General features: G+C 54.7%; 1 protein-coding gene and 1 long non-coding RNA gene across 5 annotated transcripts; one reads left to right on the top strand and one right to left on the bottom strand.

The window, feature by feature from the left end:
- Positions 1 to 3,477: 3,477 nt before the first annotated feature.
- LOC307113289 lies at positions 3,478 to 12,978 on the bottom strand. The gene is made up of 3 exons (XR_013814830.1): positions 12,368 to 12,978; positions 9,603 to 9,701; positions 3,478 to 4,451 (listed from the first exon to the last, which is right to left on the bottom strand). It is a non-coding gene; the product is annotated as an uncharacterized lncRNA (long non-coding RNA).
- FAM107A (family with sequence similarity 107 member A) lies at positions 4,781 to 24,450 on the top strand. Of its 4 annotated transcripts, XM_079794840.1 has the most exons (5): positions 13,366 to 13,477; positions 19,225 to 19,266; positions 20,829 to 21,003; positions 22,502 to 22,658; positions 23,159 to 24,450. In XM_079794840.1, the coding sequence occupies exons 3-5, from the start codon at positions 20,834 to 20,836 to the stop codon at positions 23,264 to 23,266; spliced, it is 435 nt and encodes a 144-aa protein (XP_079650966.1). In that variant the 5' UTR covers positions 13,366 to 13,477; positions 19,225 to 19,266; positions 20,829 to 20,833; the 3' UTR covers positions 23,267 to 24,450. The 4 variants fall into 4 exon arrangements, with proteins under 4 accessions (XP_079650964.1, XP_079650965.1, XP_079650966.1 ...); XM_079794838.1 differs by lacking the exons at positions 13,366 to 13,477; positions 19,225 to 19,266 and adding an exon at positions 4,781 to 5,221; XM_079794839.1 differs by lacking the exon at positions 19,225 to 19,266 and having other exon boundaries at positions 13,319 to 13,477.
- Positions 24,451 to 27,107: the final 2,657 nt, after the last annotated feature.

The following is a 27,107-nucleotide window of genomic DNA, read 5'->3' as shown; positions in this document are numbered from 1 at the left end:
GGTGGCCACAGGAAGGACAGGAGAAATGCAAATGTCTTTGGCCTCGGCCAACAGTGGGCTGTGTTCAGACATAGTTGGGTCCGTTGTACAATACACAATGGCATCTCCTCTGGTATTGTATTGTGTGTGCTACCTCTCACGAACCAAAATGATAACTAATCCAGCATCTTCCAATCCCTAAACGCTGAGAACAAATGAGGATTGGCTGTATTTCTCAGCACAGTCCTTAGAAAAGACTATCCATTACCTGTAATACGTCAGCAAAGATCCAGGTGGCTTTTCAAATTAGCTTCGCCTTCACAGGGGGCTGCGTGCAAGTGAGCGTTTTCTCCTCCCCAAGCTCCGGTCATTAAAGGGACAGGGGCCTCTGACATAGGTTGCCCTGATTTCAGTCTTTCATGCAAGGGGGGGTGGGGGGGGGGCGGGCATGCAAGGCACAATTGTTGGAACTCTGGTTCTGGGAGCTGCTCCTTCTGCAGTCCGGGCTTTGTGATGCTAATGCCGCCCTTGGGACCCACCCCCCTCCCCAGGTCTGTGCAGGGAGACATGAGAAGAACCCCCAAGAGCCCTCAGAAGCAGGTCCTTTTTCTATGTCCTGGAATTTTCTTCCACAGATGAGGTTACTGGTCCTCTCAATGCCTTTGTTAAAAAACACAAAAGAGGCTTGGCCAAATCCCAAAAAAACGCCCTCCCTCCTCTAAGGCCTCCTCTGTAGCAGAGCTCAAAGTGGGAGCACCCTGGGAAAACGTCAGGACCCCAGGCCCTTCTACCCACCCTGAGCAATCCCTGGGGAGGCAGCAGGAGGCCTCCCTCCGTTCTTGCTCTCCGTGGAATTAGCCACTTTCCCTACATAGCCCAGAGCTCCCCGAGTGGGTGCATTCATTCATTCACTCACTGCATTCATTCTTTCAATAAGTTGTAATTGGGCATCCAATCCAAGCCCAGCTCTAGACTAGGCCCTTGGGAGACAGCTACAAACAGGCCAGAACAGTCTAGTTGAGGAGCTGGTGGTGAATATTAATATAAGGGAAGTCCAGGGTGCTGTGGGAGCACGTGATCAAGGGGACCTCCTTGAGGATGTGGCATTGCAGCCCAGCCTACAGGGTAAGGAGTAGCAGGCAGAGCTGCTGAGTGCATCCTCATAGAGAAAACCACTGTGTGTGAGCAGGAGTGAGAGGCAGCATGGCTTTCAGGGAACCCAATAGTCCTTTTTTTAAAATATATTTTTATTGATTTCAGAGAGGAAGGGAGAGGGAGAGAGAAATAGAAACATCAATGATGAGAGAGATTCATTGAGCAGCTACCTCCTACACACCCAACACTGGGGACTGAGCCTGCAACCTGGGTATGTGCCCTGACTGGGAGTAGAATCATGACCTCCTGGTTCATAGGTTGACACTCAACCACTGAGCCATGCCAGGCGAGCCCCAGTAGTTCTTGGGACTGGAGTATGGAGGTGAGGGAAAGGAGCCCCATTTTCTCACTGACCTTCCCTCATATGACTGCCCCTGTGTCCCCTCCCCTCCAGCCACCTTGGCCACCTTGCTGTTCCCTTGCTGTTCCATGCTCCAGCCCCAGGGCCCTCGCTCTAGCTGTTCCCTCTGTCTGTGACACTCGCCCCAAGATCATCTGTTTGGCCAAATCCCCCACTTCCTCCAAGGTTAGTGCTCACCTCTCACCTTCTCAGTGGGACTCTGAGCAGCCAGTTATTGGCCCATACTGCCCTGGCTTACCACTGACTCCCCCACCCCCTCTCTAATTTCCCTTTGGTCCACAGTACATCACCTTCTAACATACTATCCATTTCACTTACTCATCATTGTCTCTCCCCCCCACTAGAATGTCAGCTCCACAAGGTCAAGGACCTTTGTTTTCCTCACTGAAGCATTCTGAGCCCTTGAACGTTTGAGGAAACAAATAGATGAGATTTGAGAGGCTGGCAGGGAGGGTCCAGGTTGCAGAGGCCTTGAAGGCCAAGGGAAGGCATGTGAGTCTGGTTCCAAGTGCAAAAGGAAGGCACTGAAGGGTTTTGAGTAGGACAGGGTCAGGGTTTGAGTTACATTTTAAAAGCTTGCTCTGGAGTTTATGTGGACCATGACCTGAAGGAGAGCAAGCGACTGCAGGCATCCAGGCGTACGGTGGTGGGGGCTCGGCCAGGCCAGGGTGGAGGCACCGGGAGGAGTGGATGGATTGAAGAGATCCCAGGAGGTGATCCCACCATGCCTTGGTGACCTGAGGACTGTGGGTTTCAGAAAGACAGGGCGAGCAGACCCCCAGCTCCGGAGTGACAGGGCCGAGAGCCACTTGCTAAGCTGGAGGTCCAGGGGATGAACTCTGGAGTGGTCCAGAGTTCTGTTTGGGCCACTAAGCGTTGGGCCTATTAGACTCTCAAGTGGAGATGTCGGGTGGCCTGTTGGGCAGCGTTTAAGCTCACGGTGAAAGTCTGGGCTGGAAACACACGTTTGGGGGTCGTTGGCTTAGAGCTGTTTTTAAAGTCATGGGTGTAGAGGGAGGAAAGAAGACGCCCAAGAACTGACCTTGAGAGGCAAACCCTGAAGCCTTCTGAGTTGCCCCTGGAAGGAGAAGGAGTTAGCCAGGAAGGTGGGGAGCAGGCAGGCCAGGAAGAAGGAACTGTGTGTATAAGATCCCAACATAAAAAAGACATGACTCTCAGTACTCTTCAAAATTGTCAAGGCCATCAAAACCAAAGTCTGGGAAATTGTCAGAGCTAAGAGAAGCGTAAGGAGGCATGGCTTTAATTATTAACAATATATCAAAATTAATTCATTAATTGTTACAAATGTGCCCTACTACATACATGTACAACTACATACATGTAAAATATTAATAATAGAGAAACTGGGTATGAGGTATAAGACATTCTCTGTATAATCTTCTCAATTTTTCTCTAAGTCTAAAACTGTTCTAAAAAGTAATCTATTTTTTAAAAAGGGCATGAGTCTCATAAATACCCCCCAACACACACACATGTGCACTCCAAGGACATAGTAATGTGTTTCTCTGGGTAGTATGAGTGGACAGTATGAAGATTTTGACCCTGCCCAGTCCTTTCTGTAGTCAAAAGACTCAGGGACATTGAATATTTCCTCACTCCTCCCCTGCCAAGGAACAGAGAGGCTCACCTCCACCTCCTTTCTTTCTGTTCACAGAAAGATTACTCTCCTCGGGCCATATTTCATAATGAAAATGAGAAGCAGAGACTAAATGGCTCAGGTAAGTCAGATCCACCTAGGATCCCCGAGGGGGGAGGGGTGCAACCTGAGTTAATCCTCTGGGAATGCTGTCAATGCACATTCCTTAGTCACAATTTTCCTGAACCCCCACCTCGTTCAATCCTGGCTTGGTTTCCCCCCTGCAGCGTTGGTGCCATCTGGGTTCAAATTCCAGTTCCACAACTAACTAGTTATGGGATCTTGGGCAACTCACTTGAGCCTATTTCCTCATTTCTAAAAGGGCCTTAACCATACTTTATCGAAGAGTGGATAAAATGAGATGAATGGTAAATTGAGTGCAATTTCATCCTCCGAAGAATAGATATGAGATAGAGAATGCCAAATGTCTGGCATGGTGCCTGGCACGCATGGCGGCTGGTTGTTGATGACAGGCATGGTCAGTCCGGCCAATCAGTGAAGTCCCTGAAGATCCAAGTGTGTCACTCGGGTCCCTGGGGCCCAGGGTGCTGACTGAGGATCAGGGAAGTACAGGGATCTCTGAATCAGGGCAGAAGCTGGGACTGGGCAGTGGCCAAGGGCCAGCCAGAGAGGGCTTTGCAGGCAGATGGCCTGGGAGGCATCGAGGCTGGAGAGGACTCAGAGGCAGATGGAGGTGATACTGTGTGGCTGAGGCCCCAACAGCCAGCTCAGGATTCCCTGGCCCACGCAAGTGCAGCCTTAACAGATGCCATCCAGTACCCTGGACAGCTCCAGGGGGTCCCTAGGTTTGAGGGGCACTAGTTTGTGGGTGGAGTCTGGATTGGGTCTTGGCTCCTCCATCTGGCTGTGTGAGCAGGAGCCAGTCACCTCACCCCCTGAGTCTCAATGATCTCATCTATAACTCCAGATAACACCTGCCCTTCAGCGCTTTTGTAAAGAGTCCATGAAATAACAGAGCAGCCCATGTCTGGGTCAGACCACTTGAGTTTGTATCCCAGCTCCACACTCTGCGGTGGCAGAGAAATTGTTTAACCTCTATGAGCCTCAGTTTGCTCATCTGCAAAATTGGAAGGCTAACAGATGCTAATTGATAGGGTTGGGAAGATGAAACAAAATAGGACATCAAGCACACAGTGGAGATTTGCTTTTTGTTTTGGAAGAGAGCACAGCGCCCAGCACAGTAGATAATCAACACTCAGTTTCTTATACAGTATCTTCCAGATCCGCCTGGTTGACTGCCTCTTCGCTTTCAGATTCTTTTGGTTGGTCCTCCCATCTCTGCTGTTAAAAGAGTCCACAAAGCCAGAGAAGTCAATCTTGTGCATCCACAGGCTTCCCACCACAACCCTCCTCCCCCGGTGAAGTCCCCTGCTTCTCAGTGCCACCCACCCCAGATGCCCTGGAACACTTTTTAAAATACCAGAATATCGTGTTCGTTCTGTGCTAGCCACTGTTCTAAGACATATCAGTTACCCTCACAACCCTGTGAGCTAAGTACCCACTTTACAGATAAGAAAACTGAGACTTTGCGAGGTTAGGTAATTAAATCGTGGGGTCACACAGCTGTTAATTGGTGGCGCTGGGTTCCGATCCCAAGGATAGCACCTCAGAACCCCACACCTGCTTGTACAAGCTCTCAGCGAGGCCAGCGGCCAGGGGAAGGAAGCAGAGTAGGTGGGAGACCACCTGGGAATCAGGACACCCGGTTCTCGCCTTGGACCTGGGACCGGGGCCCAGGGGTCCTCACACCAGATGCTTGCCCGCGCCCTGCCGGCTGCCTGGCGGGGTAGACCTACCCTTGCCCTAGCTCCGGTCCCTCCCCCGCGGCGCCTCCGCGCCCGGCGGCCGCAGCGCCGCGGTAACCTGACCCGCGGCGGGGTTTTGGCCTCCGCCGCCGAGACTTGCCGGCTGCGCTGCACCGTGCGCTCCCCGCCCGCAGTGCCGGCTCCGCTGTCGGGCGCGCGGGCGCATGGCGCAGAGGCTGGGCGAGCGGGCACGGGTGCCCGCCGAGGCCACCGGGCTCTACCGGGCAGTGCTGCTCAGGTCCGGTAAGTGGGAGCAAGACCCCTCCCCCGCCTCCGTCTTGGAGGAGCGCGAAGAGGGCTCGGTGGGCGCACCGAGCGCAGCCCCGGGCCAGCCGACCACGGCGCTCTGGTCCTTCCTTGCTCTGCTTCCCTCCTTCCCTTTCGTTCCTTCTTTCCTCCCTTTCATTATTTTAAATTACTTTGCTTTCTCCCTTTTTTATTTCCTTTCGTTCCTTCTTTCCTTCCTACATTCTTCCCTTCGGGGGGTTGTATTCCTATGTGTGGGCGCGCGTGCACACGCTCGCTCGCTCACACTCAGTGTCCCGACGACAGACGTCCTGCGAGCTTCCTCTCTCGGCCGGTCCCGTAAGCGGGGACTCGCACGGGCGCGGGGCGCGCGGGGCGTGGGCGCGCGGAGGATGGGTGAGGCCGGGACGCAGGCGCTGGGCAGGAGGGAGCGCGAAACGGACGGGTGTCCAGGGGAGTGTGAGGTTAGCGGGGGACGGTGGGAGGGGAGAGCAAGTTACTGGAGGCGAGGAACCGTTTTCCATACGCGTCCTTTAAGGAGAAAAAGATTTGTCAGGAAACACGACGGCGGTCGCTTTTGCGGGTGGGAGTTGAAAGTGTGTTTTCTCCTATGTGTCCTTTTATTTGGAGTAAACATATTACATTTCTGATCAGGACAATGAGAGATGTTTTTATTTAGGAAAATGAAACCAACGTAAGATATGGTCAATTTACAAGTAATTTGGAAAACACGGGAATGTAGAAAGAAGGAAACGCTGAATGTCCGAATTCAGCGTTTGGGACAGTTCCTTCTGGATTTGTGCTTTAAAGTGACGGTTGGAGAAGGGGAAGATCGGTCTCCTGGGGGTCCGTGCCAGTTGGGGGTACGCGATTAGAAAGCCTCGAGGGCCTTGGGCGCCCGGGGAGCGACCCTCTGCCCAGGGCAAGGAGCGCCCCACCCAGCGGTCCTGCCTGCAGATCGCTGGAGGCGAAGCGAGAGGCCAGGGCTGTTTGCTGCGGGGCCAGCCCCCGGGAGCCGTCCGCTCCGGGACCTCCGGGACCGATTGCCTTTCCCACCGGGACCGGCTCCCGCCGCGGAGCCCCTGCTGTGGAGCTTGGGGACGAGGCTCTCCAAGTCCAAAAGCAAGAGCTGGCCAAGCCTTGGGGCTGGCGGCGCCTTCCGGGGGAGGGTCTTAGATCTGGCGGCGCCGGCCGGCCGGCAGAAGGGGAGGCGCGTTCTCATTAGAAGAATCTGATTTCAAATCCCAGCTCCAGCGATTTCCCCACCAAGCACTCTCTAAGTGTCCCCGCCCAGGTCCTATCTCCTCACAAAGATGCGGAGAGGGCGCAGCTCCAATCCAAAACGCTGCGTTCCCTCCAACTGCAGCCAGGAAGAGCCTTACTCCAAAGGTAGCATGTTTCACTCGCAGCCCCTCCAAACTCGCAGACATGTTAGAGTCGTTCCCGGCGGCACATGTCTGCCTGGTAACTGTACTGCACACAGCGACACAGCCAGGAGGGCACAGAGGCCTGTGACTGGGCCACCTCCTCTGTGCTAGGCACTGGGCCTCTGGCCGGCTCCACAGCCCTGGAGTCACCGCTAATTGTCATGCCCATTCAATGGATGAGAAGACCGAGGCTCAGAGAGAACAAGCAGCTTGCTGGCCCATGGCCCTGCTAAGGAACCTTTTCTAAAGGGTAGAAAACACATGCAAACTTGGGTCCATGGATGCCGAAGTCTGCACACCTTCTGAGAACAGTAATAACAATGGCAAATTTTTGTTGGTCGCTTGTTACTGCCATTCTCTCTGCCAAATGCTGTACATCTCATGAACTTCATTCATTTAATCATTCAACCAGTATGTATTGACCACTGTTTTAAACATGAGGAAACCGAAGCTCAGAGGGTCACACGACTTGCCTACGGGGTCACACAGCCCATCGGGGGTGGGGCTGAGATTCAGACCCAGGGCCGCCTGCTCTGGCTGTCTCACACAGGAAGAGCAGTGAGTATGACTGAGGGGAGAGGAGCCAACCCCGGCCATTTAGTCAAGAGGCAAGATCCCCCTTCAGCAGCTTCCGAGGACAGGATCGTAGAATCAAAGCCAGGATGGCAGCGTTTTCATACAGTAGCCTCAACTTATGCCCCAAAGTACTACAACGCTTTTAGAAAAACTGTCATCTCAAATTATTTTAAAATAACTGAATATTAAAATAATACAGGCTCACCATGAATATTTTGGGAAATCGAGAATAGAGAGGGACGGTCATTGACCTAGAATCCCACTAACCATAAGCAGGCCCTGGTAACACTGGGATGTCCCCTTTTAATCTTTGCTGTGCAAAGTTGGTGGTCGTGTGTGCTTGCTCTTCGTCGCTGAGATTGTACTGACTCTGGTCTTTGATCTCACTTTCTCACTTGGCTGAAAATCTTTCATGCTCTTAAACGCGTGATCCAGAAAACAGCTCCCGCCGTGGAGCCCAGACTCTGGGGCCGGTACTGTGTGAAGGGCTTCCCACCATGTTGTGTCCCCTTCACTCCTCAAAAGGATGTCGGCCCCCTTTTGGAGATGAGGAAATGGAGAGTTGAAGGTCACAGGTCACCTAGCTGTGCAGCCTGGAGCCAGGAGTGGTGTCTGTGCTGACACCAGAGCCCAGGCTCTGACCCACTGGGCTAGCAGGGTCCCCTCAGGGGAGCACGCATGCTTGGCCATGCCTGGTGGGCTGTGCAGGGCTGTAGTGAAGGTCCTCCTGCAGTTGGTTACCGGCATCCTACCTGGAGCTCAGGCCAGGTTCCTGGCCGGGAGGGAAGCATGTCTCTGTGGCACAGACAGAGCCACACCTCTGCAGCCCGAGGGGCAGCCGGAGCCTCCAGCCCCCCCTGCCACGTAGGGTTGCCAGGTAAAACACAGGGTACCCAGTTAGATCTGGATCTCAGATGCACAACCAATAACATTTCAGAGTCTAGAAAATCATGCATTGCTTATCTAAAGCTCAAATTTAACTGGGCATGCTGTATTTTTGTTTGCTACGTCTGGCAACCCCACTGCCAGGAATCATGGAACTTTGCGTGGCTTGACAGGCGATGGTCTGCCCAGGTTCCTCTGTACACACACACTCACCCTCACTCACATCCCTCTCCCCATCCCGAGCTCCCCTGTCCATCTCCTGTCTGGCTACAAGTGAACTACCATGTACTGGGGATGGGGCACCCCAGGCTCTTCTGCTGCTGAGAGATGAACTGCCTCACGGCAGCGGGTTGACAGCCAGCTTTCTGAAACAGGACTCGGTTCTCCCTCACTCCCTCGCACTTCCCCGTTTTCACGCTTGAAATCCCTCCACCGGGTAAATTCTTCCTAGTTCAAACTTGTTGTAAAGGCAACTCTCATTACTTTTATAATCTCTCCGTGGATCCCATGACAAGTTTTTCTGCCAAAGCAGCTCCCGCCCTCCCCCATTCCTTTCAGCCCAGCATGTAGGGGGCAGGGAGGTTGGATTCTAGGGTTGTTGTGTGGGTGGCTCTCAAAACCCTCATTGAGGCTTGAAAAGTGGCCTTGGAGATAGAATGAATGCAGGGCTGGGGAGGAAGTTTGGAGTTGCCATGGGAACTTCTTGTCTGATGTTTGTGGGCCCAGATAACTGCTCCTGGTTCCTGTCGGCTTGGAGAAAAGGGGCAGAAATGAAAGGAAGGAGGGTTTGGGAGTTTTTTAATGAAAGCTGTAGCCACCGCCCACCGTAGAGGCAGGAAGGTTGCCAGCTCCCACTCACCACTGCCTCCCCTGGTCTTCACTGCCCTTCCATTTGCACCTCTTGTTCTCCAGGAAACAAGCGTCAGAGGGGCAGGAAGGATGTGTGGGAGGGATGTGCTCAGCGCTGGGATCCCCTCAGTCCTCCACGGATTGAATCTGATCCCCAGAATGGGGAGGCCTCAGGGAAAGCCACACCGACCCAGCAGGAGGCAGCTGGGGCTGCGTTCAGCCGATACCTGGAGGAACCGGCTGAAAGGTTCATTTTCCCAGAAGTCCCCTGCTTTCCGACACGGCCGAACCAGATGTGAAGCATAACTACAGTTAGTTGGAAAAGGTTGCTCTTTTTCATATTTTTAATCTTTATTGCTTTTTTCTGACAGCAAAAGAAATCGATGCTTACTTGTCTTTTTTAAGCCACAAACACTACAATAATGTAGTGACAAAGGAGCGAGCTTGTCATTTTATGCCATGGAATAGTGGTTCTCAAAGTCCCAAATATAAACACATCCGCAGGGGACATGCTAAAATCCAGATTCCTAGGCCTCTCCCGCATAGGTTCTAATACAGCAACGGCCCAGTGATTCCACTTTACCCCTCCTTCTAAGTGATGTCTAGCAACGATGTTCAAGATACATTGATCTGGAACTGACCTCCGTTAGTAGGTTAGTTAGTGTGCCTGCATCCAGGTTGGTTCTCCGTGTATATGCAGTTGACCCTTGAACAAGACAGGTTTAAACAGCACAGGTCCCCTATAGGAAAAATTTTCCAATAAACACTGTAAATGTATTTTCTCTTCTTTATGAGTTTCTCACTAGCACTTTCTTGTCTCTAACCTACTTTATTGTAAGAATACATTATCTATATATATAAAACCCTAATATGCAAATAGACCAAATGGCAGAACAACCTAACAAACAGTCGCTATGACGCACGCTGACCACCAGGGGGTGCACGTGGAACATGGCGGGCGCCAGCTGTGGCGGGATGGTGGAGCAGGTGAGCAGGGGTGCCAGACCAAGGCAGGGCACCGGTTGCTGTCATTGGGGCGAGCCTCTGGTGGTTATTGAAAATTCTTTGCTCCTGCACACCACGGTCCCACCCAGCGCTCGCACCCGCTGCCAGTGCCAGAGCCGCTGCTCGCACCTGCTGCCGGCGCCCGACACTGGCCCCCATCGCTCAGAGCTGTCACCCCTCAGGACTTCTCCACTTCCCCCTGCTCCTGAGGGGCGATCGGGGCCAGCAGCTGCCTCTCACACCCACTGCTGGCGCCCGGTGCCAGTCCCAATCACTCAGCGCCATCAGCGGGTGCAAGTGGTGGCTGCCAGCCCCTATTGCCCCTGAGGGCTTCTCCACCTCCCCCTGCTCCTGAGGGGCTATTGGGGCAGCAGCCGCCACTTGCACCCGCTGATGGCGCTGGCCCTAGTCGCTTTGCACTGTCAGCAGGTGTGAGCAGGGCCGATGCCATCAGTGCATGGGAGCAGCAGCAGCAGGAACAGGGCTGCTGGCAGACAGGGGACCGGGGGCCGTGGCAGGAGGGGCCGGGCGGGGGTGCGGAGGATGGGCCAAGACCCACCCCTGTGCTCACTGCAGCTTCGCAGCCCCCAGTTCCTTTCAAGGTGCATGAATTCGTGCACTGGGCCCCTAGTATAATACATATAACACAAAAATATGTTAATCGACTGCTTATGTTATCAGCAAGGCTTCCAGTCAACAGTAGGCTATTAGTTTTGGGGAATCAAAAATTGTACGTGGATTTTTGACTGCACAGGGGATCAATGCCCTTGACCCCTTGTTGTTCAAGGGTCAACTGTGCTAACTTGGATTTGGGGGAAAGAGGAGGGGGGGAGTTATAATACATGTGGTTTTTCAGTTTGACTTTTCACTAAACATGAAGTGGACACCTTTTCAGCTCAATAAATACACATGCTATGGACTGCATCCTATTAGGGGGTGCAGCATGCTCTCTCCCCGATGGGGTGTGGCTGGGGAAACGGTTGATCACCAATCGCACACAGAAGATGGTGCTGTGACGAGCTCGGGGAAGTCAGTGCTTGGGCGTCTGCGTGTCAGTGCTGTTGCTGAGCACCGTGGCCGGGGAGAGGCCTGCTAAGGAGGATAGGGAGGCCCTGCCCCAGGCTGGCAGTCACATGGGGGAGCCTGATGGGTTATACAGAGGTTGAACCATGAGGAGAGCTTTAGTGGGGAAAGTGGCACCCAACCTCAGGGGGTGGGGGGCTCATGCCCAACTCTGCTTGGCTCTGGTTGCTCGGGGGCTACCATTGGAGTCTTCTAATAAAGGGGCACAAAGTAGGCCGGCGGGCAAGCTGGCATGGGAACCGTCAGTGTCTCCTCTGGAGGGAGCTGGGTTCTGGAGCTTCTTCTCCAGGTGGGAGCAGAAGCTGTCGGCGGTCCCCCTGCCCCAGGACCCCTTGTGTTGCTCCAGCTGTCAGCGGGCACTGGGATTGGCTCAGACAAACCACTGTGGGCCCCGGAAAGGCCCAAATACCCTGAGTGGCCAGATTATTATGATCTCTGAATGCATAATAATCTGGCCACTCAGTATATAGATATTAGAGGCCTGGTGCATGAATTCGTGCATGGGTGGGGTCCGGCCAGCCTGGCCAGGGGGAGGGGACATGGGCGGTTGGCCGGCCTGCCTGCTGGTCAAACTCCTGGTCGAGGGGACAATTTGCATTTAGCCTTTTATTATATAGGATATACACTGAGTGGCCAGATTATTATGCGTTCAGAGATCATCATAATCTGGCCACTCAGCATAAATAGCCGTCTATGGGACCAGGGGCAGAGGAGTGGTCTGACAAGGACTTAGTTGTTGTCCCCTGTGTCAGAATTTAGTGAAATTGAAGCCACATCAGAATGGAAGGCTGGGGGAGGCTACCACTCAAAGTACCTCAAGAGAAGCAGCATTTAGGAAGAAGAAACAAAAAGAAGAAACAAAAAGGGACATACGTTGTTTCCACAGAATTACTTTCTACCGGAGAACCTGTGACCCTTAAGTGGCCCTGGAAGGGCCAGCGTGGCCAGGTCCCTGGGACATGCCTGACCTGCCCCCTGCCCCCTCTCTAGCCCCGTCTCCCACCTCCTCCTCACGCCCGACACTCAGCCCCCTGGCTTCCTCCATCACCCCAAGCTCATTCCCCCGCTGGGCCTTTCCACTCGCTCCTCTTACTCCCTGCAATGCTCTCCCCTGTGAGCAGACTTCACACTGTGACTCCTTCTCACCCTTCAGCCTCCCTAAAACATCACCCCCCAACCCGGTCCAGCTTCCTAAGCCCCAACTCCCCGCCCCCTTCACCTCACCCAGAATTACTCCCATCGTGGCATTCAGCGAAGCGCAGCGTTTTCTTGTCTCCTTATTTTTTGTCTGACCCCCACCCCCTGGAATGCAGGTTACCTGAGCACAGAGATAGCCTCTTCTCATTCACACTTGGAGCAGTGCCAGGAACATAGTAGGAACTCAGCAGATGTTGTTTAAGTGATGATAGAGGCCAGAGGACAGACGCTTCTGAGAAAGTCAAGGTGGGAAGAGGCCAAGTGTGGCTGTAGATGCCAGCTTCCTTGCGAGGGCATGTGTGTCCGTGGCCTCTGGCATCGACACACGTTCTTTATTTTTGCATCCACACGTTTGCTCGTTGAGCCAGGACGGTGGCCTGCGCTTCCTGCCGGGCCCACTGCCGCATGCTGGGCCCTCCCACAGGTCACACGGAGTGCAGCTCTCTCTGCAGGAAAAGTCCCGTTTGCTGAGCGTTGACTAAATGCTTTCACTGATGTCATCTCATCCATGTTTTCTCCCATCCACCCTGTGATTCTCCACAAACACAGAAACCAGGGCTCAGTGGCTGCCAAGGGGCTGGTGCCCAAGCCAGGGCTGACAGAGGGGGGGGCGGGGTGCTGAGCTTCCACTCCCCCACGCTCCCCTGGGCAATGTCCTGTTGGCGCTTCTCTGAAGTTCAGACGAAGTTCAGGGCACCGAGTAAATAAAGTGCAGAGAGTTTTGGACCCGCCGGTGGGTGGCCAAGAACTGACCCAGGGTGGTTCCCCCTCCCTTCACCCCAGAAGACGGGGCACCCAGCAGGAAGCCGGCTTCCCTTGCGCCAGGCGGTGCTGGCTGCACTCTTGCCGACCCTCCCATTAGAAACGGAAATGCCTCCTCACTCAGAACAAAGCTTGGCATGTTTCTTACTCTGCAACAAGCTGACAAAATAGGTATTTATTTGTGTCTCTCAAACGTGTGGCTTGGACACGGTGTTCCGCATTGTGGAAGTGGCTGTGCACCGAGTGAAATACTTGTTACTATAGTAACAGTTCCTTTTTATTGATACCAGAATAAACAGGAATGCAAAGCTGCCTCACTTGCTGGCACATTTCGGCCGCCTGGCCTGTGATCCCGGGGGTTTAAGAACCGCCCTTCGGAGGCGGCGGCCCTGTAGCTGGTCTGGGACTTCTAGGTGGAGCGAGGAGCCCAGCAACACCGTCTGAGTTCCCGTACGACGTGGGCAGAGAAGTAAGACCATTTCTCTTCTGTTTCACCTGCTGGGAACTGGGTGCTGGGCCAGGAGGAGGTACGGGGTCAGGAGGGCAGCCCTAGAGCACTGGGGTGGGCTGTGGGGACTGGAGCTGTTGAAGCTTAGGTACCCAGGCTCTGCCCCAGCTGTGAAATGACGGGGAGGTGCCTCCGGCACCCTGGGCCTGGGGAGAAGATAGGAGACCCGTGGAGGGAGCACGCCGATACCGCCCTCCATTCTTGCTGATCTGTCTTCCTCAGAGGGATCCGAGTTTATACAGGATCTGACTCCCCCGTGTCCATTATCAGCCGCGTGGCGGTTTCTCTTCATCGCTGACGGACAGAAGGCTGCAGGGCGGCACCTGAGAGCACAGGTCTGGCCTCAGACAGCTCTGCCCAGATCCTGGCGCCTTCACTTGCCGGCTGTGTGATCTGGGGAAATCACGTGGCCCCTCGGAGCCTCAGTTCCTTCGTCTGTAAAAAGGGACACGATAGTACCTACCTCCTCGGTCTGCTGTCAGAGCTTCCTGAAATGTGGCTGAGGTGCCCAGCACGGTCTGTGGCTCATGGCAACGTTCGCATGCCCCCCTCCCGCCTCTCTGGGGCACTTGGCTTTTGCGTTTTGCGGTTCGAGGCCAGAAGTCGGGTGTTATAGGATTGGCTGCGTCACTTTCCGGCTGTGAGGCAGAAAAGCCGTGTCTCCAGCTGGTTTGGACCCGGAATGTCACTTAGCTCTGCTGGTGGGTGGTAAGTACCAGCCAGGACCTTTCTCCCTGGCATCTGCCAAGTGGAGAGGGGCATCGCGCCACGGGTGGGCCAGAGGAATGCCTGGCCTGCTCTGTTCCTTGGCCAGCTGCACGGCCTCTCCACCAGCCTGGCTAAGGGCCTTCCATGTCCAGCCCTGGCACTGGGAGGTCCGAGGGGCCCCGAGCAAAATGTTCAGGAAGTTTGTCTGGAGTCATTTTCTCATGGGGTGGGGAGGCTGCATCCAGGCCACGGGCTGCTGGGAGAACTGGAGGTGGCTCCCAGATACACAGCTCTTTGGTTACCGGCCAGTGAAATACAAACGGGCACTTTCCCCACCGGGAGGGGGAAAGGGAGGCGCGTTAGGAAATGCAGTGGCCACGCTTGTCACTCTTACTGAATGCCTCTTTCTCCTCTGCCCCTCCGCCTCATGGCATGGTGAAGCGGGACGGTCCGGTGGGCGTGTGCTGAGCCCAGCCGCTCGGATAGCAACGAGGAGCAAGGGCGAGGGAGGGAAGGCAGAGGAGTGCAGACGCTGACCAACCCCCGGGAGGGAAGGCCCCGCGGGTCCCTCCCAAACAAAGGCCGGCCGTGGGCAGACAACCTGTGGAGTCTGTGTGCCCAGCCCAGCGTTGGTATCTGTGTGGCTTGGATGTCCTCCAGTTGCCAGGCCTCCGTTTTCTCATCTATAAAATGGACTCACACGGCCTCTTCATTGGGGTTTCTTGAGTATCAAGAGAGAGAAAAGAGATGTAGACCTACCTTGTGCGCCGGGAGGAGTGGAGTGAGTAGAAAGAGCGCTGACGTTGGAGTCTGAAGGTCCCAGTTTTGCCATTTATTCTGTGTATCTTGGGACAAGTAGCTTGAGCTCGCTGAGCCTCGATTTTCTCATCTACAGAATGGGAATGATAAAATAGTAGCACTGGCTGCCCCCTAGGGCGATTGTGAGGTCCACGAGGAAGTGAGTGAGCTTTCTTCCAATGCTGAGTGCTCACCACAGGGTCAGGGGAGCCACAGTTTGCCTCGCGAGCACCGCTGTGCCAGGCACTGGGCCAACCACATGGCGCACATTGTATCATGTTACCCTCCACACAGCCCCATGAGTAGGCGTTGCTATTCTCCCCACTGTACAGGGGCTCAGAGAGGTTAGGCTATTCGCCTAAAGTCACACAGCTAGGGAGGGATGTGGCCATGATTCAAATCCAGTCTGTCCCTCTAAAACATCTGCCTCAACCATGCTGCTTTTCTGGTCCATGTGCCGTTTGTTACCATTGATGTCATCGAAGACGGAGCCAGAGCCCCAGCAGGGAAGGCAGGTGAAAGAAGGGCTCGGTACAGCCTAGACAGCCGAGGTCCTGCAGCTGTTCTCAGGGTGAACTGTGACCTGGTCTCCCTCGGCACCGCTTTCCTCCATCTCTTCTGTTGTTCCCTGTGGGGAGCGGAGGGGACTGCTGCCCCCCTACGTTAGCCCCACCTGCCCCAGCAGCCTGCTGAGCTCGCTGGGGAGCAGTTAGTGACCCCAGCTGAGCCGTGTCTGGAGGGGGCTGGCCTCCTGTGGAGCTTTGGGGAGGAGCTGTGGGACCTCTCGAGCCATCGGCAGAACCAGGGAAGAACCAAGGCCGATCTCCCGATCTTCCTCTGACCTTTTATTACCCCCCCTCCCCCAAATGTGAGGTCCGTCCCACAGTCTGCATATGAAGGGTGGATGATTTGCCCATCTTGTCGTCATGCAGAACACTCCCTGTAGCTGTCACCTCCCGGCTGCCTCTACCCCCTGCCCCGCACTTCAGCTCAGCCAGTCCTCACAGCATCTTGGTTTCACAGAGGAGGAGGGAAGGGTCCCTCCCAGGCCACGGAGCTGCTAAGAGCTGTGGCTTCACTCGAGATAGCGAGGTCAACAATTCAACTCAGGCCCCAGCGAAGAAGCTTGATTTTTAACCCTGGTTTACAAAGTTGGCTGACGATTGGAATTACCTGGGGAACTGTGTTAAAATTCCAAAGCCAGGCTGCCTCCCAGGCGAATGAAACCAGAATCCCTGGGTGCACTCGGGCACCGGTATTTTTCAAACGTCCCCTGATGATGCCCGTGTGCGGCCAGGGTTGAAATCCCTGGTGTAACCAGTGCAGCTTTTAAGGAAGATGAGAAAGCTCAATCTGAGACTGGGGATGGGACTTATTAGCGGCCATTGCTAACGGCTAGCAGGTGGCCACACTGTGCAGTTCCAGGGGCCACACTCAGTTTAAGGTACAGGTGTGAAGCCCTGCCCTGCCCTGCTGTATGTGGCTGCCCTATAGCCAGCACTTCGCGTCCTTGGCTCTCCAAGCATCTTGCAAGTATCACCTCATTCACTTTGCAACAACCTCACGAAGACTGCTGATCAAGAGCAGCTTCCATAGCTACTCAACCCTGCTGCTTCTGTGGAGAGCAGGCAATACGTGATGAGTGGGCAGGCAGAGCCAATCCGGGTTCTGATGGCTCCGACATCCGTACACCTAAGCTTCCTTCTGTCTTTCTTGGACAGCCAGCGAAGGGTATTCACTAGCCCAGTGGTCGGCAAACTCATTAGTCAACAGAGCCAAATATCAACAGTACAACGATTAAAATTTCTTTTGAGAGCCAAATTTTTTAAATTTAAACTTCTTCTAACACCACTTCTTCAAAATAGACTCGCCCAGGCCATGGTATTTTGTGGAAGAAGCACACTCAAGGGGCCAAAGAGCCGCATGTGGCTCGCGAGCCGCAGTTTGCCGACCACTGGGCTAGCCCCTTAACCCTCTCTGAGACTGCCTCTTCCTCCTCTCCAGCTCCAGCTCTTCCCTGGGGCGTCCATCTGTCCTCTTTCCAGAGACCACCTGATGGAAAGGTGAGGATGGCTCACCTCACCTCACCTCACCTCACCTCACCTCACCTCACCTCTCCTCACCGCCCATTATGGTCACTTCCCAGAGTCTCGGTCTCTCAGGACACCCCAGCGGCCTGAGAGACTGGCCAGAGCAGTCCTGAGGGTGGCCCCACCTCTGCCCAGGAGGCCCGCTGGCCCCCGGGGGCCCAGATGTTTTGAGTCACCAGCACTTCACTGAGCAGCCCCTTTGTTCCGGCATCTTCGTAACCTTTTGCACACGGAGGCCCAGCACCCTCTAAGCCCTGCCCCCGCCCCCACACGTGTTGTCTGCGGGAGTTCAGCGCCCTAACCGGGAAAGGCATCCGTGTTCGTGTTCGCAGCCTGCAACTCTGGGCTGGAGCGCCAGCCTCATCCTTCAGGATCCCTGTCCCAGCCTCCACCCCGCCCAGGCCTCCGAGAAACACCAGCCCTGCAGCTCCCCGCTGATTTCATTAAAAAAAGAAACAAGTCTGGAGCAGATCTTTGAGCCAGAGCTGCTCACGGATTGGACTTGGGGTGCAGGACTAGCTACCGAGTTTGCAGGGCTCAGTGCAAAATGAAAAGGCAGGGAACCCTCTTCTCCGCAGACGCTGAGGGCTAGGGCCCGCCCGGGCAGCAAACCCATTGGCCAGCTGGTGGTCTATGGGGTGAATGAAGGTCCTCAGCCTGGCCAATCAGACGTTTTCCTCTGGGATTTAACGGGAGAGACAGAGGCCGCCCCTGGGCAGTGAAAGAAAAGGAAGTCGGATAAAAACATTCTTCAAACCTGCTGACAGTTTTCCCACACACAGCAACGAGAATGGCCTTTTCTAAAGCCAATCGGATGCCATCTTTCCCGGACTTGAACCCACCCGTCCACCCGCCACTCTCCCGGTCGGTCGCTCGCTCACGCCACTCCGGGAACACTGTGCCTTTTTGTTCCCTGCACAGGCCTAGCTTGTTCTAGGTACCTGAGTCACACATGCTGTTCCCTCTGCCCCTCTCAGCCTCCTTGGGTCTCAAATGTCGCCTGCTCAGAGAGGCCCTCCCCCTGCACCGGGCTGACTGTGGGTCCAGCTGTTGGTCTCAGCCCCCCCTGGTTCCCCCAGGAGGCTCCTGGCGAGTCGGAATCCTTTCTTCCTATTGGCCGGTGTACTTGTTTACTGTCTGCCTCCCTAGTAGATGTCAGCCTGTGAGAGCAGGAACCTCGCTTGCTTAGTTCACCTCTGTGTGTCCAGTGTCTACCACAGTTCCTGGAAAATTATAGGAGCCCAAACAGATGGCAGAAGGAATGTTTATTATCGTGTACGCTCCTGTGATGTGGGAGCTCTTGGTTTTCTCTGGTTACGTTGTATCTGACCACATGATTGAACTCTCTCATTAGTCCCAAATGCTTTTCTGTTCATGTATTTGGGAATTCCAGGTAGATAGTGATCGCTTATGTAAATAGTAATTCTGCCTTCTCCTGAAGTTACACAACTTATTTCTGTGTCCTGCCTTATTGCTTTGGCTACATACAGTTCGTTGTTTTGAAGACGGTGTGACGGATTAAAATTATGAAGCACTGGAAGGTTTGAGGCTCAAGCGGACTAAGGGAGCTGCTGAGTAAAGTGTGGTGTGATAGGGGCCTGCATGGACTATAGCTGAGAATTACTCAATAAACAATTGATGGGACTTGGTAACAGAAATAGGTATCATGGGGGAGGGAGGGGAGACTTCTAAAACTCCAATCTGAATCAGAGTATTCTAAGGCAGTGGTCGGCAAACTCATCAGTCAACAGAACCAAACATCAACAGTACAATGATTGAAATTTCTTTTGAGAGCCAAATTTTTTAAACTTAAACTTCTTCTAATGCCACTTCTTCAAAATAGACTCACCCAGGCTGTGGTATTTTGTGGAAGAGCCACACTCAAGGGGCCAAAGAGCCGCATGTGGCTCGAGAGCTGCAGTTTGCCGACCACTGTTCTAAGGTATTGGCTCCCAGACAACTTCATCCCATCGGCTAAGAAAATATTCACATTTCTAAACAGGGAGGTAACTACTATAGCCAACTGTTTATTTTGTCAAGTGTAATAAAATAACAAAAAACAGCGTAATGAAAAAATAGAAGAAAGGAAATTAATTAGAATTTTTGTTTTAGAAACAGTTCTGAGAATGTGAATTCAAGAAAAAAAATTAGCAGGTATGTCTCTATGCTCTGACACTTAATCTGACTACATCCAAAATATCTTGTAATAATTAACACTTTTCCCAGTTGACACAGCACTTTCACAAATGTGGTTTCTCTTCATCCTCCCAAAGGCACCCTGCAATGGGCAGTCATAGAAATGCCAGGCACGTTTCCGGTGGGACACCATTTGCAAAGCATCGCCTTCCCTTTGATGCCTGCATTCCCTGGCATGTCACCTTGCAATTTACAACCCATCAGACCTCTGCTGTGCCCAACCCCGCGGAGCCATTACCCACTTCCAGGGTTTTGCACAGACCCGCCATCCCCATCTAGTTTACTTGGAGAACTCCTGTTCATCCGTACAACCCGTCAGGCAGAGAATGGCTTTCATCTGCTCCCAGTAAGGGGGGGGATGGGGAGTGTCTGTCCAAAACCAACATGGTGGCCCTCCAGAGAGGGGACTGACCCTGGTGTGTGAAGTGGGGACACAGTCCCTCAGTGGCCGCATGGAAACCCCACGCCTTAAGGCGCTGGTTCCTCAAGACCAACCTCTGTGAGCCTTGGTTTCCTCACCTGTACAACCTCAAAGTTTCTATTACCAATTTCCAACAAATATTAATTGGCTACTATGTACAAGACCAGACACTGCCAGTGCCTGGCATGTAGTAGAGGCTCAACCTCAGAAAAGCAGGACTCATGAAGGGGGCAGAGCCAATGCCCAAATGTTCACTCTCATTACTATAAGCATCCAATGGGCCAGGCGGTGTCACCCTCCTGAGACTTTTCCTTAATATCTCTCTCTCTCTCTCTCTCTCTCTCTCTCTCTCTCTCGCTCTCGCTCTCGCTCTCGCTCTCGCTCTGCACTTGCTTTTGAGCACTTCAGGGATATGTAGCCAACTTGTAGAGGAGGGAGCCCTTCCGCCTGAATTTAACCGATTTCAGGCTGCTCTGGCGGCAGTGAGGCCATCGCGAAGCCAGACATCTGCTCACGTCCGACAGCCCTCCCTTCGTAATCGGAGGCAGAGCAGCCTCGGGATTCCACACGCTGCTCCCTGCTCTGGAGAAAGGGAAAAGCTGGTCACTTCCACGACGCATTCGGAATTATGGATAGGGAATTTGGACCATAAGGGGTGATATTTTCTTTTAATTACAGCACTCATCCAAATTGTCGTTACCAAGTACATATTTGCTCTTTTTACATAATTTCTTTTTCTGGACTTATTGAGAAACAGAAACTCAAGTGTAATCCCTTTCATAGGAGGGAAAGTGTTTTTTTTCAAAGTCAGGCTAAAACCATTTGCACGTGTCAACCCATATTTTGTGGCCCAGTCGCTCTTGACCTCTATACCCCACTTTACAAACATCATCTCCAGCCCTTACAACAAGCCTGTGCACGGGTTCAGTTGTTTGCAGCTCACAGTTGAGGAAACTAAGGCTCAGAAAGTCAGCTAGTCTGCCCAGAGCCACACAGTAGCAGGTGGCCAAGGCGACCGAACCCCTTGCCCTTCCGCTGTGCCCACGGGGGTGGGTGCGTGTGTGACCTGCTCTGACCCACGCCCCGCCCATCTCTACAGCCTCCATGTACTCAGAGATCCAGAGGGAACGGGCAGACATCGGTGGCCTGATGGCCCGGCCCGAGTACAGAGAGTGGAACCCAGAGCTCATCAAGCCCAAGAAGCTGCTGAACCCCGTGAAGGCCTCGCGGAGCCATCAGGAGCTGCACCGAGAGCTGCTCATGAACCACAGAAGGTGGGGACGGAGCTCGGCTGCCTCAGCCTGGCACGCAGCTGCTCGGGCTGCCGGGGCTTGAGGGGGTGCCCCTCGTGGAAGGCAGGCCTGGTGGCAATTCTGGGGCTCCTGGGAGCTTGAGGAGGGCTGAGGGTATCCCACATGGTGACCAGCAGAGACTGTGAAGGTCCCAAAGCCCTGTTCTCCCATCCAGCTCCCCGCTGTGTGCCGGACCTCCACATGCTTTTATTGAGCACCTACTGTGTGCCAGGCACTAAGCCAGACCCTGGGGGTTCAAGAAGGAATGCTCCTGCCCTTATGGAGGGGATGGATGCGTAGCCAGATGGTAGGGTGGGTGGTTCCATGGCGTATGTTTCCAGCAGATGGGTGAGCCTGTGCAACCGGACGGGAAACACCCATCGCTCAGTGTGGTTGGAGCATAAAGTGTGAGGGAGGCCAGAGGAACCATGCCGTCCTGGGGAGGGTCCCAAGCAAGAGTTGTCACAACCCTGGAGGGGCCATGAATGGAGCAGGGAGGCTGGGGATGCAGTGAGAGACAGGCCTGGGGCAGGGCTAGAACTCGCAATTGAAGGAACGTGGAGGAGGGGAGAGGGGAGCTGAGCCTCTGTCCACTCCCAGGCCTGGAAAATAGTCCAGGCTCACCAGGGCCAGAATGAGGCGTCGGCGCCTTCGCAGCTCCCTCTCCTGGCCGCTTCTGGGATTGGCGCGGGCGGGGATTTGCAGTCTTGTTTTCAGCTGTGTGCAAAGGATCTTCCCGCAGATAACAGCTTGTATCCTTGGTGGTGTTTGCTTTCTTCTTTGTATATCAGAAGTATTTCTGCCTTTGAGAGTCATCCCTTTTAATGCCAAAAACCACTACCACAGTTTTTTAAAAAACCTAAAGACAAGTCAAGAGAGATATTTGCAATATAAATAACAGACAAAAATTAATATATACATACCTCTTATAAATCCATAAGAAAAAAATGAGCAAAAGACAGGACATGCAGACAGCTGGTAAACAAATCAAAGGCTGTTTGCTGTGCTAATAATCAAAGAAACAAAGGAAAACCAGGTGTTATTTCTTGCCTACCAGCTTCACAAATACAAAAGGATTGGGTGGTGACAGGGGAGAAATAGGTACCCTTGTACCCTGTTGACAGAGTATAAATTGGATAATCTTTCCTAAGGGGCAGGTGGAAAGTCGTCCAAAATCTCTTAAAGGAGACTGACCCAGCAGTTCCACCCTTAGAAACATGTCCCGAGAAACTAGCCTGAAATAACATAAACCTGGTCTCGGCAGCCAGCCAGGCCCGGGTGCAAATCCTCCATCAGCCCCTTCGCATCTGTGACTTGGACCGGGTCTGAACTCCTAGGAGCCTCACTCCCCGTCTCTGTATAAGGGGCAGTAAGGGTTCCACACGCCCCGCCTGGGGTTGCCAGGAGGGTTGCACGAGATAATGGTAGTGCGAGATGGGGGTGGGGAGTTGGGGTCTCCTGACAGCTCCCCCCGCCCCAGGGGCCTGGGTGTGGACAGCAAGCCGGAGCTGCAGCGCGTCCTGGAGCACCGCAGGCGGAACCAGATCATCAAGAAGAAGAAGGAGGAGCTGGAGGCCAAGCGGCTGCAGTGTCCCTTTGAGCAGGAGCTGCTGAGACGGCAGCAGAGGCTGAGCCAGGTGAGTGAGGACACCAGCCCCGCTGCCCTGGCCCGTCGTCCCCCAAGAATGCCCGTTGGCCCAAGGAAGAGCCCTGTGTGTGGCCGCAGCTGGCCAGTGGAGCCAAATGAGGGCTGGACCGCGGGTCCACCGCTGGCCTGAGTCCTCACTCTGCCACTCACCTCGCTGGGTGACTTTGGGCCAGTGGCTTCCCCCCTCTGAACCTCAATCTCCTCATCGGCCCCATCGATTGCGTGTTGATGCTGATTTCATTCTCACACTGCCCCTGAGCCAGGTAGCGTTCCCATTTGAGAGGTGAGGGCCGAATGAGGTGACCAATTTGAACGAGGCTTCACAGGGGGAACTTGGTCTCATGATCTGTCCTCCCAGCTACCAGGCTGGTGGCAAAACTGGCCCCTGGTTCTATTTCCCAGAGAGAACCCTGGGCCCAAACCCAGTGGCTTTTGAGCCTCGGAATTCCCCTAGCCCCACCCACTTCACACCTCTCCTCTCTCCTTCAGCTGGAAAAACCACCGGAAAAGGAAGAGGACCATGCCCCGGAATTCATTAAAGTCAGGGAAAACCTGCGGAGAATCGCCACGCTGTCGAGTGAAGAGAGGGTGCTGTAGAGCTGGCTGGGGGAGCCCGGGCACCCCGCAGCCCTCCCCCGGCCCCCACACCCTCTCCAGCCCTTCTGTATCTGGCAGCCCCGAGCCCCCATGATTTGGGACATCTGCTATGTTCATGCTTGCTCCTGTAAACTGCATTGTCCCAGAGGCCCTGCCTATCCCTCCTCCGCCACCCCCCGCAAGAGCTGGGGGTCCTGAAGCTCACAGGAGCTTCCTTCTGAGCACTCACCCCTCCTGCTCCTAGAGGAAGCCATTTGGGAGAACTCTCACCTCCCAGGGCACCGCCCAGCAGCCCTGCCGAGCCCTTCCTGGCAGAGTGGGGAGGAGGGGCAGGGGCCTCCCTGGCCCGACAGCTCTCCATTCTGCCCAGGCCCCCAGGGGACCCTGAGCCTCTGGGCAGCTCCACTCGCAGGTCTTGGAGAACTTCCCTGCCCGCGGTTTTACCTGCAGCCAGGAGTGAGGCAACTCGTCGGAGCATCTCAGGACACCCGTCCTGAGAGCCAGCCAAGGGGAAGAGGTTCAAGTGCATTGTCCCTGGTGAGGAAGGCGGGCAGCCCGCAGGTGGCTCCCATCATGGCAGGTGGGGAGGGCACTAACAAAGACAGCTTCTTAGAGTTTGCCAGCCTCCCCCACACCCCTCTCCCCGGCCCCCCTGGTCCAGGACTCGAAACCACACCCAGCCAGGGCTGCAGCCTCCCTGCTCCCAGGAGTCTGCCACAGTGCTTCGCAGACGCCATCCTGCCTACGACCCGCTGGGATCTTGCTAAATTACGGTGTCTGCGTCAGTAGCTCTGGGGCGGGGCTGAGAGTCTGCACTTCCATCACGCTCTGGGGCCACACCAAGCAGCAAGGCTGGAGCGCCAGGGGTGCTCAACATTGGAAACATCACCCCGAAGCCATCCTGCCCCCCAAGTCCCTCAGGCCTGTGCCCTGGGGTTCCCACCTTCCCCTGCAGCCCTCAGGGCTCTCTGTGGCCAGCCCACCCAGGGCCCCAGGCCCGAGAAGGCTTAAAGCCTAGCAGGTCGTGTCAGGTTTATGACGGGTTCTCACCAGACATCTCACAGTCTAGAACTGCCAATTGCATTTCTACCGCACTGTTGTGGTGCAATTCTAGCCAAAAAAAAAAAAAAGTGTGTGTTTTTTTTTTAATCTAAAGCCCATGGAGAGCACATACACAATGGTTTCCAATAGGTTTCTGGAAATATCAACAGTGATTGCAGACGCCACTGCCACCCTCACGGTCTGGCCCCTGTGAGTCCCCGTTTTCAGCCTCTGAACCTGAGACCCACACCCCCTAGCTTCTGCCCCCCTCCCCCCGCCCCCCGGGCAGCTCCAGGGACCTCACCCACTGCTTCCCCAAAGCCCTCTCACACAAGACCAAAGGGTTTCACCTTTTGCCCCCATTTTTCAAGATTTAAAGAATAAACCAGGCCTGTTTCGTTCTCCCCTGAAGAGCAAACCCTGCCTCTGGCTTTGTAAGCCCACCATTGACGGTTCCCGGGTGGTGCTGGGAGCATTTCTTCGCGCCCAGAGACGGCTGCCACGGCGATGCCCTGGATTCTTGGCCAGTGGTGGGATCTGCAAGAGGGAGGCCATCCCGGTCTCCCTCCTGACTGCGTACTGTGAGGGGGACCGAAATGTGGATAGCGACAGGCTGCATGCGTGCATGTATGGGTGTGTGTGTGCATGGGTGGGTGTGTATGCAAGTCCAACTCTAAAAGGCTCTTGGAGTGACTGTCTTCGTGAGGATGCGGTACCGCTGTTTTAAATGTCTGCCAGGTGAGGTGATGCTCAAGACCCACCCTCCCTCATAAAGACCGCTGCTCCCCAAGAGAAGCCACCTCGGGGTCGATGTGTTGTTCGGACGTGAAGAGAAGCATGAGAGGATGCCTCGCCTGGAATCGGCCCCTTAGGGTTCCACTCAGGTGTTGCCAGGGGAGCTTCAGGGAGGCGGCCAGTCACAGAGACAAAAGCCCCATAAGCAGAAGGGACCTCAAGTCCCACTGGTCCCGTGGAGCCACGGTGGACACCCCTGTCCACTCCCCAGTGGGCAGTCCCCACTGCTCTCTAGTCACCTCCCACGGTGGAGAACCATCCGGATTCTCCCTGTCCCAGCCTCCTCTGCAGCCTGGGGGGAGCCTGTGCCCAGGGATGGGCAGTGGAATGTGAGAGGAAGTCCACAGGAACTTCTGGGAAAGCTGATGCTCTTCTGACAAAAGAGACGGACCTGGGTCCCAGCTTCTTCCTGCCTTGACTGGGGATGTGATGCCTGGAGCCACAGCAGCCCTCGCGCTACAAAGAGAAAGAGGCCAAGAGCATCTCAAAGACATTGACCTCCTCATCATTAGACCAAGCCAATGCCTGCAACCTTCCTCCTGCAGAGCCCTTATAAACAGAAATAAAGCTCTCTTTGTTTAAGCCACTGTTGGCCAGTCTCTATTATTTGCAGACAAACATTCCTGACCCAGAAAGCCAGTCCTGCTGCCCAGAACTACCTGAGGCTGTACTGCAAACCCAGCTTCCTCTTCCCATCAGAAACCTGGGACCTGCCCTTCTACACCTTCTCCCTGTGGCCTAATGGCACCTGGCATCTGGACACCCCGAATTCACACACCATTCCGTAAGTATCGGTTGAGTGCCTGCTCTGTGCCAGGAAGCATGTCGTGTGCTGGGGGTGCGGTGGGAAATGAAACATCTGGAACACTGGGGTGGCCTCCGAACTGGTCTCCTTGTTTCTGCCCCTGCCCGTACGTACAGTCTGTTCTCAACAGAGCGGCCAAATGGCCCTGTTAAAAACCCAAGGCAGATCTTATCCTTCCTCTGCAGAGCCCTCCACTGGCTCCCAGGAGAGTCCTTCCTGTGACGGAGAAGGTCCCAGGTCCACTCCCTCTTCACCTGTGACCTGTTTCCCCCTGTCCCCCCCCCCTCACTCACGCAGCTCTCCAGCCTGGACTCCTCACCACCACCCCCCCCCCTAAGCACACCCCACCTCAGTGCCTTTCCACCTGCTATTCCCTGGCCAGGAGTGCCCTTCCCCCAGGGAGCCACACAGCCTGCTCGCTAAACAAGGCCCTCCTTGGTCACCCCATCTGAAACCTCAGCATCCGCCCATACCCTCTGCCCTCCTTCCCTGCCTTGTCTTTCCTCCTTACCATTTGTCACCATCTAACATATACTTCACTTGCTGATCATGTGTCTCTCCTAACAATCATGTCAGCACCGTGAGGACAGAGACTCTTGTCTGTCTTGTTCACTGCTGATTCCCAAATGGCCTTCCCCCCCCCTCCTCCTTCTTGGCCAGCAGGTGGCTGGGCTCAGGTAAACCTGGCAAAGTGGGCCCAGGGACCAGAATCACAGGCCATCCCACTTCCAGCTTTGAGAGAAGGCTACGGGCCAAATAGGGCATAGGGCACTCAGCAGGTGCTCCATAAATGTTTGTTGAATCACTGAGAAACCAGTTCTTCCCTCTCCCCGGCCTCTTCCCAGGGCCAGCCGCTCCCATCCCCATCCCCCCGCCTGCCTCCTGCCGCCACAGCTTTGACCCTGCCCAGAGCTGTCAGCCTGGTCCCGAAGCTTTCCTTTGGTCGCGTGGGCTTCCGTCAGGACACCGGGCCCTCTGGCATTTGTGCCTGCAGGACCCACATGGAGCTGGAGACCATGGAGAAGGAGGAGCCCCAGCATCAGGCCTGCCCAAATGGAGGCCAAGAGCAGCAAGCCCTGTTCTCACGGAGGCCACATTCCCTCCTGCCCGCAGGGCCACAAGCTGGGTTTGGGTTTGGGTTTGGAGGGCACCCTCTTCAAGGGTGCTCCAGCACCCAATACAAAGCCCGGAGGGAGGGGG

Source organism: Cnephaeus nilssonii, assembly GCF_951640355.1.
Source record: "Cnephaeus nilssonii genome assembly, chromosome: 17".
NCBI classification, from domain to species: domain Eukaryota; kingdom Metazoa; phylum Chordata; class Mammalia; order Chiroptera; family Vespertilionidae; genus Cnephaeus; species Cnephaeus nilssonii.
The sequence above is the reverse complement of the archived record's forward strand: the minus strand, read 5'-3'. Positions and strand labels throughout refer to the sequence as shown.

Excerpts from the sequence above, each read along its gene's own strand:
- FAM107A (XM_079794838.1), top strand. The coding sequence starts at position 5,143 with ATGGCGCAGAGGCTGGGCGAGCGGGCACGGGTGCCCGCCGAGGCCACC. Across the intron at positions 5,222-20,828 it reads GGCAGTGCTGCTCAGGTCCG|CCTCCATGTACTCAGAGATC; the intron begins GTAAGTGGGAGC and ends CCATCTCTACAG. Across the intron at positions 21,004-22,501 it reads CTGCTCATGAACCACAGAAG|GGGCCTGGGTGTGGACAGCA; the intron begins GTGGGGACGGAG and ends CCCCCGCCCCAG.